The sequence below is a fragment of the Canis lupus genome, chromosome 12 (genome assembly GCF_011100685.1).
Source record: "Canis lupus familiaris isolate Mischka breed German Shepherd chromosome 12, alternate assembly UU_Cfam_GSD_1.0, whole genome shotgun sequence".
In the NCBI taxonomy this organism is placed as follows: domain Eukaryota; kingdom Metazoa; phylum Chordata; class Mammalia; order Carnivora; family Canidae; genus Canis; species Canis lupus.
In genome coordinates this window covers 1630767-1644333 of record NC_049233.1, presented here as the reverse complement: position 1 = coordinate 1644333, position 13567 = coordinate 1630767, and the positions used below count along the sequence as shown (strand labels likewise).

Sequence of the window (13567 nt, the reverse complement as noted above, 5' to 3'; positions counted from 1 at the left end):
GAGCAATAGGACCAGGCAGGAGGGATGGGTGGGGACAAGGAGTTCCAGAGAAGGCCTCATGCCGGGGAGGGATTTGGGCTTGGGAGGGAGGTTTCCTCCCCCACCCCACACACATACACACTGCCAGGAGATAATGGCCGGAAGAGAAAGGGGGTGCTGGGCAACAGGTAGGTGGGGCAAGATCCCAGCTGGAGCAGAGTGGTGGGAGAGGAGGTGCCGAGGAGGGAGAGGGCTGGCCACTGTGGAAGGGTGTTGGTAGAGAGGAGAACCCAGTGAGAGAGCAGGAGCAGCAGGTGGGCAAATGGTGGGGAGAAAAGAGAAATGGCATAAGGTTTGGGGATGTCAAGTTGGGCAAAAATTGGGGTGGAAAGGAAGAGTCCAAATGCGATGGGGAAAGGATGTGGGAGGGATGCCCCAAGGATGCAGGGGCAAGTCGACTGTATTGTGGGACTCAGTGATCCCAGACGGGGAGGCGGGGAGAGGGGGCATGCAATGACGTTGGGAGGGCCTGGCAGGGACTGGAGGAGTGGGAGGACCTGCCCCATCTCCGCTCCCCTCCCTGACCTCATGCTGGTCCTCCCCTTCTCCTCCCCCTGCTCGCTGCAGACTCCCTCCTTCTTACTGTCTGCGAGATCCACGGTCTGCAGTTGGGTCTCAGCTCAGTGAGACCCTACTGCAGGAAACAAGCAAGGGGACCTCGGGGAGCTCGGAGCTGCCAAGGCACGGTAGCCCTGCCCTGTCTTGAGAGCTCCCCTCCCAAGGTCAGAGACCAAGCAGGTGCAGAGGCACTGCAACAGCTTGTTGCCCAGGTAAGGAACAGAGCTCTGGGGAAAACAAGGGAAGAGCTGGGAGTGGTGGTTCTATCCCTTCCCTACACCCCAGGCGGAGGTGTAGCCCGAGAGCTCTCAGGAGAGCCTGGCAGAGCAGAGACTTTGTGCTAGGACAGAGGAAATGGGAGGTTGCACTGGGGACTAGACTCCCCATGGAGGGTATGTCTGGAGGATGGGTCAGTGTATGTGTGTTTGGGGGGTGGGTGTGCGGACTCAGAGGTGGTTGGCCAGAGGAAAACCAGGGACTAGAGGCTGAGCTAGTTAGTGGCCAGCTGAACCTCAGGAGGAAAGTGTTGATGAAACCCCAAGTGCTCTGATCCAAGCGGCTGGAGCTGGAGCTCCAGGAAGGTGCCAGAGGCAGTCTCTCAGCATGTGGGTTGCAGGGTCTGAGAGGGAGGTCCAGGGGTCTTAAGCCTTTAAGAAATGTTGATATGGGGATCCCTGGGTGGCGCAGCAGCTTGGCGCCTGCCCTTGGCCCAGGGCACGATCCTGGAGACCCGGGATCGAATCCCACGTCGGGCTCCCGGCATGGAGCCTGCTTCTCCCTCCGCCTGTGTCTCTGCCTCTCTCTCTCTCTCTCTCTCTCTCTCTCTCTCTCTGTGACTATCATAAAAAAAAAAAAAAGAAATGTTGAAATGGAGCAGAGTCAGGATTCCCAGGTCTGGGAAGGGCACAGAGCCTGCAGAGAGGATCCTAAAGCTTGTTCTTGGCCAGGAGCTCTGCACCCATGACTCACGGTTGGGCTGATGGACAGATACCTCCAGGGGCGCAGGGGCTCAGGCTTCCTCCCGTCCCCCTTCTAGGCTCTCCCTGCTCTGCCCGTCTGAGCCTCTCCCCACCCACTACACGTGACACGCCCTGGGTGGGGTGGGCGCACCCCTTATCTTGCCTGGAAAGAATTTGATGGCTTGGAAACAACTGGAAATGGAACTGAGAGGAACTACTGGGAAGCAAGTCGGAAACACCGCAGCTGCTGGCTGTCTGCTTCCAGTCCTGCCCACTTCCCGAATCCCCGGCTCCCTCCCCTCTCCCTCCCCCCCCTCCCTGCCCCCACTCTCTTGGGGACCTGGCACCTCAGTTCCTCAGACTCCATTCCCCTGGAGTCCTGGTCACTCAGGACAGGACCAGAACCTGCCTTCCTGTCTCTCATTGCCTCCTTCCTCTTTCCCACCAGAGGGCTGGAAAATCCTTTCTATTCCTCTGGCCCACTAGCTCCCCAGAATAAGGGGCCTCTGGATCCCCCAGATCTCCCCTCCCTGGGGCCTCCTTACCTCTGGGTTCCAACCCAGTATTTAGAACCCCCTCCCCTCCTTCCTTCCTCTCATGCCCCTGGACTCCTATTTTCCCCCCTCCTGTGGCACGAGCGGTAGAGGGAGACACAGGGTGGGGCCCAGATGCCCCATCACTGGAGCATCCCTCATGGAAGCCCGCCTGTCTCCACACCTCTTGGGACCAGCAGTCCCTGATGAGCCAAGTGTCAAAGTTGGCCACAGCATGAATGTCAGACAGGCTGAGTCACAGCTTGGGCTGTTGCCCCCACCTCTGCCAGCCCTCCACTATGGGGAGGACGCCAAGAGGCTGAGGCCGCATGCCCCCTCCCCACTGCAGAAGAGAGCCTCAGACACAGTGGTAGTGGTGACAATGAGGGGGAAATGCAAGAGACACCTGAGTTCTTTCCTCTTCTGGTGCCGAGAGAAGAGGGGAAGTCTTCCAAGAGTTGGAAGTGAGGAGCTGGAGGGGTGGCCATGACAGGGCAGGAGAGGGGATGGAGAAGGAGGCTCTGGGTCTTGATCCGTGGGGTGGAGGCTACTCCTCTCCTCTCAGACCTGCCTCACTACTTTCCAGCTTCTCACTTGCTACTGCAGAGACTCTCTCCCCCTCCCCACCAACCCCAGGAAAGATCCTGGATCCAATGGTGGGGAGGGTTACTGGACCACTCGCAAAGACCGCGAGAGCTGTGGGACACCAGGCATCCTCTGCTTCCCTCTGGAGAAGAGCCTTCTGTTTGGTTCCCCTCACTCCAGCTATGTTCTCTGACTCACACAGCTGCCCCCTGAGCCAGTGAGAAATCGGCTTGCTTAGGTATCACCCAGTGAATGCAAGTGGAGGAACCATGAAGAGGAGATTGTGTGTGTGTGCCTGTAAAGATGCAGGCTTATTTGGATGGATATGTGTATCTGTGTACAAGTGTGTTCATATTTGTATTTGTGGATGCGTGCACACTCGGGCATATTTGTATGTATACATGCACCCCTTGGTTGGCATGGCCTTAGACACAGAGTGACAGGATTTGAGGGTAGGTCGGAGCCCACCTCATACCTTGGGCTACACTTCAAGCTGACAGAGGGATGAGGGGCCCAGGGGAGGGCTGCTGTCTGCCTGCCAGGCCTCTCTGCCTGGGCTTCTCCAGCGTCTTAGTGTGGAAATGCTCTTTCCCTCTTGTCCAGCTTTTCTTCAGTCTCTCCTGGGCTGGTGGCAAGGTGTGATGACTGGTAGCCCTGAAACTCCTTTTTTCCTGGACTCAGAGGAGAAGTTTAAGAAACACAGGAAACTGTGTGTGTGTGTGTGTGTGTGTGTGTGTGTGTGTGTTAGGCACTGTCTCTTCCCTTCTCACCAGTCAGTGTTTCCACACTCACCCTGCCCTCCTCTCTCCACCCTCTCTGGTCGCAAAGAGCTGGGCGCTTGCCCACACCTCTCCTTAACCCTTCACCTGCACTGACCCTTCCACATTCTGTTGCTTACCACAGACCCATGTCCTGGCTCACCCTGAATGCCTCTCCAGCCCTGGTTTCCCTTTGTTCCCCAATCCATGCCTCAATGGGTTCCACAAACACAACTGGGCACCAGCACCCAGATCAAGGAAAAGGCTATTCTTAGCACCTTAGAATTTCCCTGCCATGTCCCTCTGGTTACTGCTCCTCCAGGAGCACCACACTTCTGACATGTAACACCACAGATTAATGTTATCTCTCCTCAGACTTCATATAAACAGAACTTTACAGTGTGTTCTCTTTTGTGTTTGGCTTCTTCTATTGGGGAGATCCGTCCGTGTTACTGCATATAGTTGTGGTTTGTTCCCATTGCTTAATTTTATTTCACTGTATGAATAAATCACACCTTATTTAATCCATTCTACCAATGTGGGATATTTGGGTAGCTCCCAGTTTGGGGCCATTATGCCTGGTACTGCTCTGGTGGGTGTATTCCTGGGGGTGGAGCTGGGGGATCAGAGGGTCAGCATATAGCTCTGGTAGTTTGTAGATTCTGCTAAGGTCTTCCAAAGTGCTTGTACTATCTGGCCCTGCCAGGATCCACACCTGGCCCTCTCTCTAGCCCAGCTTTGGCCTGGGCTGCTGTTGCTGCCCAGCTTTCTGTCCCAGACATTGTCCGTGGTCCTAGCCCTGACCTTGGTCCTGTCATTGGTTCCAGCCCCCGATGCTAGTCCTCAGCTTAAATTGAACTTTTCATTCATTCATATGTCAATATTTGTGATGCATCTAATATGTGCAAGATGCAAGGATACAACAGCCAGGGGAAAAATTGGGTGCCATGCCTGCCTTCATGGACCTGCTTGTTATACATGCTACAAGTGGGAGTTACATGGCTCTTTGATATCACATGTTAGGGGGACCTGGGCAGGAAAAATTCCCTGAGGAGGCAACATGGGGCTGAGATATAAGGGATAAGGAGGCCACAAGGAAAGGGAAGAGCATTTCACACGGAGGGAGCACCATATACAAAAGTCTGGGGTTGGGAAGGGTGTGAGGGATGTAAGGTCAATGGGACTGGAGTAGAGAGAGAGAGGGAAGTGTTATGGGAGATGGAGTGGGAGAGACTAGCAGGGGCCAGATGAGGCGGGGCTGTTTGTCAATGATTGAAGGGAGACACTGGAGAGCTTTTAGGGGATGGAACATCCTAGTTGTCTTTGTGAGATTGTAGGGGGCAAGAGTGGAAGCAGGAGGACCACCTAGGAGGCAAATGCAGTTGTCAAGCAAAAGGTAGATGATGCCTTGAACTCTAACAATGGTAAGAGGGAGAGGAGTAGGCAAATTAAAGAGATGTTTATGAAAGTAAGGGCAAAAATGACAAAATATGGTGATGTTGATGGGGGTTAGGTTTCTAGGTTGTAGTGCTGGATGAATGGTGGGGCCGTGAGCAGAAGCAGAGAACACAGTGGAGAGGGGATGGGGTACAGGAAAGGTGACCATGAGTTCAGTTTCAGACACGTTGAATCTGAGGTGCCCAAGAAGAGACACCAAGTTGGATATATTGCTTGGAGTCCAGAGGAGATGACTGGGCTAGTTTATAAATTGGGGTATAGTTTGGAAATTAAAATCCTGGGTCTGGGTGAAAGTACCTAGGTGAGTGACTAGAGAAGTAGGTCTCAAGTTTAGCTGTACATTACAATCACGTGGGGCACTTTTCAAATGTACTGAGTAAAATTCAGTTCTTCAGTTACTCTAGACACATTTCAAGTGTTCAAGAGCCACATGGCTTTCCTGGCTACTGTATTGACAGCACAGATATAGAATGTTTTAAAATGGAAGATGTGGTCAACAGTGTGTCCAATGACTTTTGAGACAAGTCAAGTAAGAGGAAAATAAATGTCTCTCAGATTTTGTGACACTGAGTCTTTGGGAGATCTTAGGGAAAGCTGTTTGATAGGTTGAAAGGAAGTGGGGAAACCAGATGGGAGTGCACTGAGGTGTACGTGGAATATGGCGAGTGGAAATAGCAAGTACAGTTATAAATCTTTTGACAACTGAAGCCATGAAGTAGAGGAGGGAAATATGTGCTGGTTGGAAGGAGTATGAGATTGGGGAAGGTTTTAGTTGTGGTTGCTGTTGTTGTTTAGAGAGAGCACACACAAGTGTGTAAGTGTGAGGGGGAGGGAGGGGTGGAGGGAGAGAGAGAGACTCTCCAGCAGACCCGAAGTGGGGCTTGATCTCATGACCCGAGCTGAAATCAGAAGTTGGATGCCTAACTGACTGAGCCACCCAAGCACCCTGTTGTTGTTTTGTTGTTTAACTTTCATATTGTGAAATGCACAAACCTAAAGTGTATAGTTCAGTAAATTTTTGAATATGTATTCATCTGTTTAACCACCACCCAGATCAAAGTACAAAATATTTCCAGTAATCTTATCTTCTTTTTTTTTTTTTAAGATTTTATTTATTGGGATCCCTGGATGGCGCAGTGGTTTAGCGCCTGCCTTTGGCCCAGGGCGCGATCCTGGAGACCCGGGATCGAATCCCACGTCGGGCTCCCGGTGCATGGAGCCTACTTCTCCCTCTGCCTATGTCTCTGCCTCTCTCTCTCTCTCTGTGTGACTATCATAAATAAATAAAAATAAAAATAAAATATTTTATTTATTTATTTATTTGGGGCGGGGAGCGGAGAGAGAGAGCACAAGAGGGAGGCAGAGGAAGAGGGACAACAGACTCTCCACTGAGCAGGGAGCCTGATGCAGGGCTCCATCCCAGGACGCTGGGATCATGACCTGAGCCGAACTCTTAACCTACTGAGTCACCCAGGCGCCCTTCCTATTTATCTTCTAATAGTGAAGATTAACTCTGCCAGTTTTTGAGCTTCATGTAAAATAGCATCATTCACAGCATTCTCCTTTTGTGTCTGGTTTCTTTTGCTAGCATTATGTGTGTGAAATTGTCTATATTGTTCCGTGTAGCAAGAAGGTGGTTTCATTGCTGGGTAGTGTTTCATTGTATGATTGTGCCACAATTTGTTTGTCTGTTCCACTATTAATGGACACTTGTTTCATTTGGCTAATATGAAAAAAAATCTCATGAACTTTCTTGTACATATCCTTTGGAGGATATATGCAGTCATTTCGGTTGGATATTTACCAAGCAGTGGACTTGCTGAGTTGTAGGCTATATGTCTTTGTAGATACTGCATAACAGTTTTCCAAAGTGGTTGCACTAACTTATGCTCTTGCTTGTAATTGATAGGAGTTCTAGGTGCTTCACATTCTTGCCATAATCAAGCAATGACAATCCCTTTAATTTTAACCATTCTGATGGCTATATAATGGCACCTTGTTGTAGTTTTAACTTGCATTTCCCGGATTACTGGTTTTGTTATACTTATATATGTATTTATTTTCCATATGTTTATTGGCCTTTTGGGATATATTTTTTCTAGAGTACCTGTTTAAGACTTTAGTCATTTTAAAACACTGGGTTGCCTGCGTCTTTTGTTTTTGTTTTGCAGGGGTTCTTATTTAAATTTTATTTTTTTTTTAATTTTTATTTATTTATGATAGTCACAGAGAGAGAAAGAGAGAGGCAGAGACATAGGCGGAGGGAGAAGCAGGCTCCATGCACCAGGAGCCCGATGTGGGATTTGATCCCGGGTCTCCAGGATCGCGCCCTGGGCCAAAGGCAGGCGCCAAACCGCTGCGCCACCCAGGGATCCCTTATTTAAATTTTAATCCTCTCTCACACTCTCAATCAACACCTATCTTTATCTTTCTCCCTCCCCAGCAACATCTCGGCATTTCTCATATATTTTATCCTAGTGTCTGGTTTCTATTCTTATTCTCTAGATAGTGTCTCTGGGTGACCAGAAGTCCTAATGTGTCTGTCTCTTTTTTATGGTTAAGTTTTGTGTGAAACTTTTTATGATTAGATTTTATGTGGTTAGGGATGCCTGGGTGGCTCAGCAGTTAAGTGTCTGCTTTCAGCTCAGGGCATGATCCTTGGGTCCAGGATCAAGTCCTGCATTGGGCTCCTTGCAGGATGCCTGTTTCTCCCTCAGCCTATGTCTCCGCCCCTCTCTCTGTGTCTCTCATGAATAAATAAATGAGATCTTTAAAAAAATAAATTTTACGTGGTTAGGTTTTATGAAATCTTTGCTTACTCTAAGGTTGTAAAGATTTTCTCCTATTTTTCTTCTATACAATATTGTTCTGAAAGGTATTGCTTTGCCTTTCATAATTATGTCCAATAGATTCACTTCAAATTAATTTCTGTATGTGGACATAAGGTGGAGATAAATTTTGGATATTTTCTCATTTATCAAAAAGAGCATCCATTTTCTTTTTAACTGCAGTGCCACCATTGTAATTTACACAGTGACCACATACATGTGGGTCTGTATCTGGACACTACTCTGTTCTATCTATCTATCTTTGCACCTAATAAGTTTTGATATTTGGTAATATAAGTACTGAGGGAGAAGGATTCTTTTAAACAACAGGAGATATTTGAGGTCTTATAAAAGCTGACAGGAGAGATTTAGTGAAGAGTGAGGAAATGAATAAAAGGGAGAGAGAGGATAATCTTCATCAAAAAAGACAGTAGGAATTGGGTTCCAGGTGCTTGTAGGATTGGCCTTATATACTCATTCGCTAATTCACTCGACGTGAATGTGTTGAGTAGCCCCCACATGTCAGACACAGGTGTATGGCAGTGCCAGGACAGACAGGGTCCCTATTCTCATGGAGTTCCCATTTTAGTCATGGGAGAAAGATAACAGACAAGTACCCACACCAACAGGTGATTCAGGCAGCAGTAAATGCCATGAAGAACATAGGCAGGATACTGCAATGAGAGTAACAGAAGACCATCCTGACCCGGCACCAGGGAAGGTCTTCTGGGATGCATGACATGTGAGATGAAGGAGCCAGCATCCCAGACAGAAAGAACATACAGCTAAAAAGACCTTAAAGTAATGAAAGCTTGTAGTATCTGTAAAACAAACATAAGACCGGTGTAGGTGGAACGGTAAAGAAAAAAAGTGGTAAGTGCAGGGAGCTGGGTAATCAAATGACGTCAGAAAGCAAGGTAGAGACCAAATCTGCCCAAGGAGGGTCTCCGTTAGTGTTGGGCTGAAGGTGGAGTTTCACATGCATGTGAGCTGGTAGATTAGTTGTAGGTGTTGGGACTGTGGGTGTGTGTATCAGGGGCGGTGGGGAGCAATCTTGCCTTCTTCTCTGTGAAGTTGCTCACATGTGCCATCTCTCCCTGCAGCCTCCTGAGTGATGCCAGCCCAGTTGTTCCTAATCTCCAGACTGGGCCTCTTGGTACTGCTGGGCACAGTCAGAGCAGGCCCTTTCGCTCCACGGTCCAATGTGACTCTCCCAGCTCCACGTCCTCCTCCCCGGCCGGGAGGCCGCACAGTGGAGTCCATAGGGGGAAGCCCCTCTTCTCAGCTTTATGAGCACACTGTGGAAGGAGGGGAGAAGCAGGTGGTTTTCACCCACCGCATCAACCTGCCCCCTTCAACTGGCTGTGGTTGTCCCCCGGGCACAGAGCCCCCAGTCTCTGCTTCAGAGGTGCAGGCCCTGAAGGTCCGGCTAGAGATCCTGGAGGAGCTGGTGAAGGGGCTCAAGGAGCAGTGCACTGGGGGATGTTGTCCTGCCTCGGCCCAGGCAGGCACAGGTGAGCAGGTGATCATGGGAGAGGGCACAGGAAAAGAGGAAGTGGGGAAGTCAGTCAGGGTTCTGTGGGTATCACTAGTCCATAAAGGAGCTTGGTAGGAATTAGAAGAAGGCACCCCTTCTTCCCCATTAGGGGTACTGAGTACAGCCCAGGGCACAACTCAGAGAATCCACCAGGCTAGAGATGTTAGCACTTCCCTCCCCTGTCCCCACGCATATGCTAGGGCTTTGGAAGGCCACAGGTATCCACCAGTAGTAGTACCTGGAAACAAAGACAACCTTATGAAGTGAGCCTGGCCCTGCTGGAGGGGCTGACTTAGGAGAGCACTGTATGGGCTTGGTCTCTTTCCCCAGAAACACTGAGGCCTGCCTCTCCCTCTTACTCCAGGCCAGACAGATGTTCGCACTCTCTGCAGTCTCCATGGCGTGTTTGACCTGAGCCGCTGTGCCTGCTCCTGTGAGCCAGGCTGGGGTGGGCCCACCTGTTCAGACCCCACAGGCCCTATGCCATCCTCCCCACCCTCAGCCTCTGGGTCCTGCCCAGATGACTGCAACGATCAGGGTCGCTGTGTCCGGGGGCGCTGCGTATGCTTCCCCGGTTACAGCGGCCCCAGCTGTGGCTGGCCCTCCTGCCCCGGGGACTGCAACGGCCGTGGGCGCTGCGTGCAGGGTGTGTGCGTGTGCCGGGCCGGCTTCTGGGGCGACGACTGCAGCCTGCGCTCCTGCCCCGGGGGCTGCAGCCAGAGGGGACGCTGCGAGGACGGGCGCTGCGTGTGCGACCCCGGCTACGCTGGCGACGACTGTGGGAAGCGCAGCTGCCCCCGGGGCTGCAGCCAGAGGGGACGCTGCGAGGACGGGCGCTGCGTGTGCGACCCCGGCTACGCTGGCGACGACTGCGGCTCGCGGAGCTGCCCGTGGGACTGCGGCGAGGGCGGTCGCTGCGTGGACGGCCGCTGTGTGTGCTGGCCCGGCTACGCGGGCGAGGACTGCGGCGCCCGGACGTGTCCCCGAGACTGCCGGGGCCGCGGGCGCTGCGAGGACGGCGAGTGCATCTGCGACGCGGGCTACAGCGGGGACGACTGCGGCGTGCGCAGCTGCCCGGGGGACTGCAACCAAAGGGGCCGCTGCGAGGACGGCCGCTGCGTGTGCTGGCCCGGGTACACGGGGCCCGACTGCGGCGCGCGCGCCTGCCCCCGCGACTGCCGGGGCCGCGGGCGCTGCGAGAACGGCGTGTGCGTGTGCCACGCGGGCTACAGCGGCGAGGACTGCGGCGTGCGCAGCTGTCCCGGGGACTGTCGCGGCCGGGGCCGCTGCGACAATGGCCGCTGCGTGTGCTGGCCCGGGTACACGGGCCGGGACTGCGGCACGCGCGCCTGCCCTGGCGATTGCCGGGGCCGCGGGCGCTGCGTGGACGGCCGCTGTGTGTGCAACCCTGGCTTCGCGGGCGAGGACTGCGGAAGTCGTCGGTGCCCTGGGGACTGCCGCGGGAGCGGCCGCTGCGAGGATGGCGTGTGCGTGTGCAACGCGGGCTACGAGGGAGCGGACTGTGGCGCGCGCAGCTGCCCGGGTGGTTGCCACGGCCGCGGCCAGTGCCTGGACGGGCGCTGCGTGTGCGACGATGGCTACTCGGGCGAGGACTGCAGCGTAAGGCGGTGCCCGCGCGACTGTAGCCAGCAAGGCGTGTGCCAGGACGGTGTGTGCACCTGTTGGGAGGGCTACGCAGGCGAGGACTGCGGCCTCCGTACCTGCCCCTCCAACTGCCACCAGCGGGGCCGCTGTGAGGATGGGCGCTGCATCTGCGACCCAGGCTACACTGGCCCCTCCTGTGCCACCCGCACCTGCCCCGCCGACTGCCGGGGCCGCGGGCGCTGTGTGCAGGGAGTGTGCATGTGCCACGTGGGCTATAGCGGCCCGGACTGTGGGCAGGAAGAGCCCCCCGCCAGCGCCTGCCCTGGGGGCTGCGGGCCCCGGGAGCTGTGCCGCACCGGGCAGTGTGTGTGCGTCGAGGGCTTTCGAGGACCGGACTGTGCCATTCAGGTGTGCCCTGGGGACTGCCGTGGCAGAGGAGAGTGTCGTGAGGGCAGCTGTGTCTGTCAAGATGGCTATGCCGGGGAAGACTGTGGGGAAGGTGAGTATGCCGCCTTCCCCAATATGCTGGGGCAGGGACTGGGAACCAGAGCCAGGGGGAAGGCCTGAGCCTGTGGCAGTGGCCCAGGGACCTGGAGGAAGAGTAAAGGAGGTCAACTATTAGGGTGGAAGGCAGTCATAGGAGCCAGAGAGCCAGTGTCACCAGGGGCAGCAGAGCCACAGGGGCATGCCTGCAGGCAGGACCTGCTTTCAGATGTCTGATGAGCATGTTGGGGCTCTTCGAGTTGCTTTTAGGGGAATCTTTGTTTTTGGAGATGGGGGGGGGGGGCGCGAAGGAGATCCCAGGGCTTGTGCAGGCCTCTGCCAGTTTTGCCCCACCTCCAGAGAGGAGCAGGAACTGGATCGATCTTTTGGTGTGGCCCTGAGTACAGGGATCTTTGATGATAGGGGTAGGGGGTAGGGGACTGCCTTGGGCTAACCATCTTTCCGTATCTCATTCTCCTGGGCAGAGGTGCCAGCCATTGAGGGCATGAGGATGCACCTCTTGGAGGAAACGACGGTTCGGACAGAGTGGACCCGGGCTCCTGACACTGTGGATGCCTATGAAATTCAGTTCATTCCCACGGTGAGAGCCAAGCTTGCAGGAGGAGGTTGAGTGGGCAGGATTCAGGAGAGGGAGTGCTCACCTCAGTCAGGAAGTTCTAGGTGGTCAGTGGTTGAGTTCAGATTGGGTAGGTTCCTGAAGCTGCTATAAAGACCTTCTCATCCTACTCCACACTGGGTCCAGAAGGCCTTCGCAGCATCAGTTCACTGCAGTGGAACTACGTCTGGTGACAATGAGCTCAGGACTTCTTGAGGCTGTGCAGTCCATTGTTGGTAATCATTGATAGTTCTTTCTGTTGTTGCTGAGTCTAAATCTGCCCCATTGTACATCCCCCATTGTACATCCATCCATTGGCCCTAGCTGGGCCTCCACCATTGTCAGAATGTTGTCTTTGCTTTTCCTCCACCACAGGCTTTCAGGTATTTGGAGACTTCAACCTCCATTCTCCATTTGGAGACTTCAACCTCCAAGACTGCTCTCTCCATTCTCTCCAGGGCAAACCCCCTGGTTTCTTCACTCCTTTTCCCTAAGACTTTGTTCTCCCAATTCTTCCTGGATTCCCTCCTCTAATGCCTTGTGCTTTTTGTATTTGCCCCCAAAATGTGGGAGCAGGAGGGGTCCAGTCGTTCTGGCTAACTCTAAAAACACTGGCATTTTTCTCAGGATTGATGTATATTAACTGTGGTCACAAAAACTGGCAGCTGTTTTGATCATATTTGTTTTTAAAGTAACTTTTATTATAAAAGTCATGTAGGCTCAATATAGAAACAAGAAAATATAAACAAGAGAAAGGGAAAGGAGATAAAAAGAAGGGAAAAAAGATGACATTCAACTATATGCACTTTTTTAGTCTAAATATAGTACATTTTTGCATGTGGCTCTGTTTAGTGTTATCTTTTTTGGTTTGGGCCAAGCTGTCTAGGCTGTTGCAATGATTTGAGTCTGTGAACTTGTTCTCCCGCCTCTGTGTCATCAGTGCACTGCAAAGCATTGTATCTGTCTCACTCTTAAAATATTTGGGGGCACCTGAAGGACAAAGCCTTGTGGCCTCTCATTAGAGACCCCCTTTTATGCAGATTGGCCTTTTATGACATGTTTGGCCTCCCAGCTCCAAATACTTTGAGACCTCTACTGTTTAACTCATGTTTTCCTGCATCTTCCAAGAAATGACATGGGTGAATAGGCCATTTACCCTAATCTCCAAAACTCTGGAAGAATAAATAACTCCTGGGGACTAAACCCTAGGAAGGGGCTAGGACAGAAGAGACAGCTCAGAGGTGCTGGCTCTCATCCCTGCCCTCATTGGTCTGGGCATTCTAAGTCTTCTTATGACACCAGACCCCGGCCATGCTCTGTCTCTCCTCACTGTCTGGTAGAAGCAGAGGCAGAAATCCCTCCTTTGCAGTGCACCAATATAGCTTGGCTTGGATTTTTTTCTTCTGTTAAAAACATTTTTGTTTTTTGTCGTAAAAGGAGTTTAATCACAAGACAAGAATTTGGCAACTAGAGAAAAAAACAAATAATTCTTGGCTGCTTCACACTAAAACAAGCACTGTTAACATTTTTAAGTGTTTTTCCCACTCTCTTTTCCTATGTGTATATTATTGACATAGTTCTGATCTTGAGAGGATGGGACTTTTAAAA

General features: G+C 52.4%; 1 protein-coding gene across 10 annotated transcripts in view; it reads left to right on the top strand.

The window, feature by feature from the left end:
* Window positions 1-181: 181 nt before the first annotated feature.
* TNXB (tenascin XB) overlaps window positions 182-13567 on the top strand; it is a 56841-nt gene continuing 43455 nt past the window's right edge. For 9 of the 10 annotated variants that reach the window (XM_038553588.1, XM_038553596.1, XM_038553593.1 and 6 more), the window contains exons 1-5: window positions 182-293; window positions 607-809; window positions 8822-9232; window positions 9620-11359; window positions 11829-11944. In XM_038553588.1, coding sequence (XP_038409516.1) covers window positions 8833-9232; window positions 9620-11359; window positions 11829-11944 — 2256 coding nt within the window. In that variant the 5' untranslated portion in view covers window positions 182-293; window positions 607-809; window positions 8822-8832. Of the gene's footprint in view, window positions 294-606; window positions 810-8821; window positions 9233-9619; window positions 11360-11828; window positions 11945-13567 lie in introns of those variants that run through there. The other variant, XM_038553599.1, reaches the window with a different exon arrangement.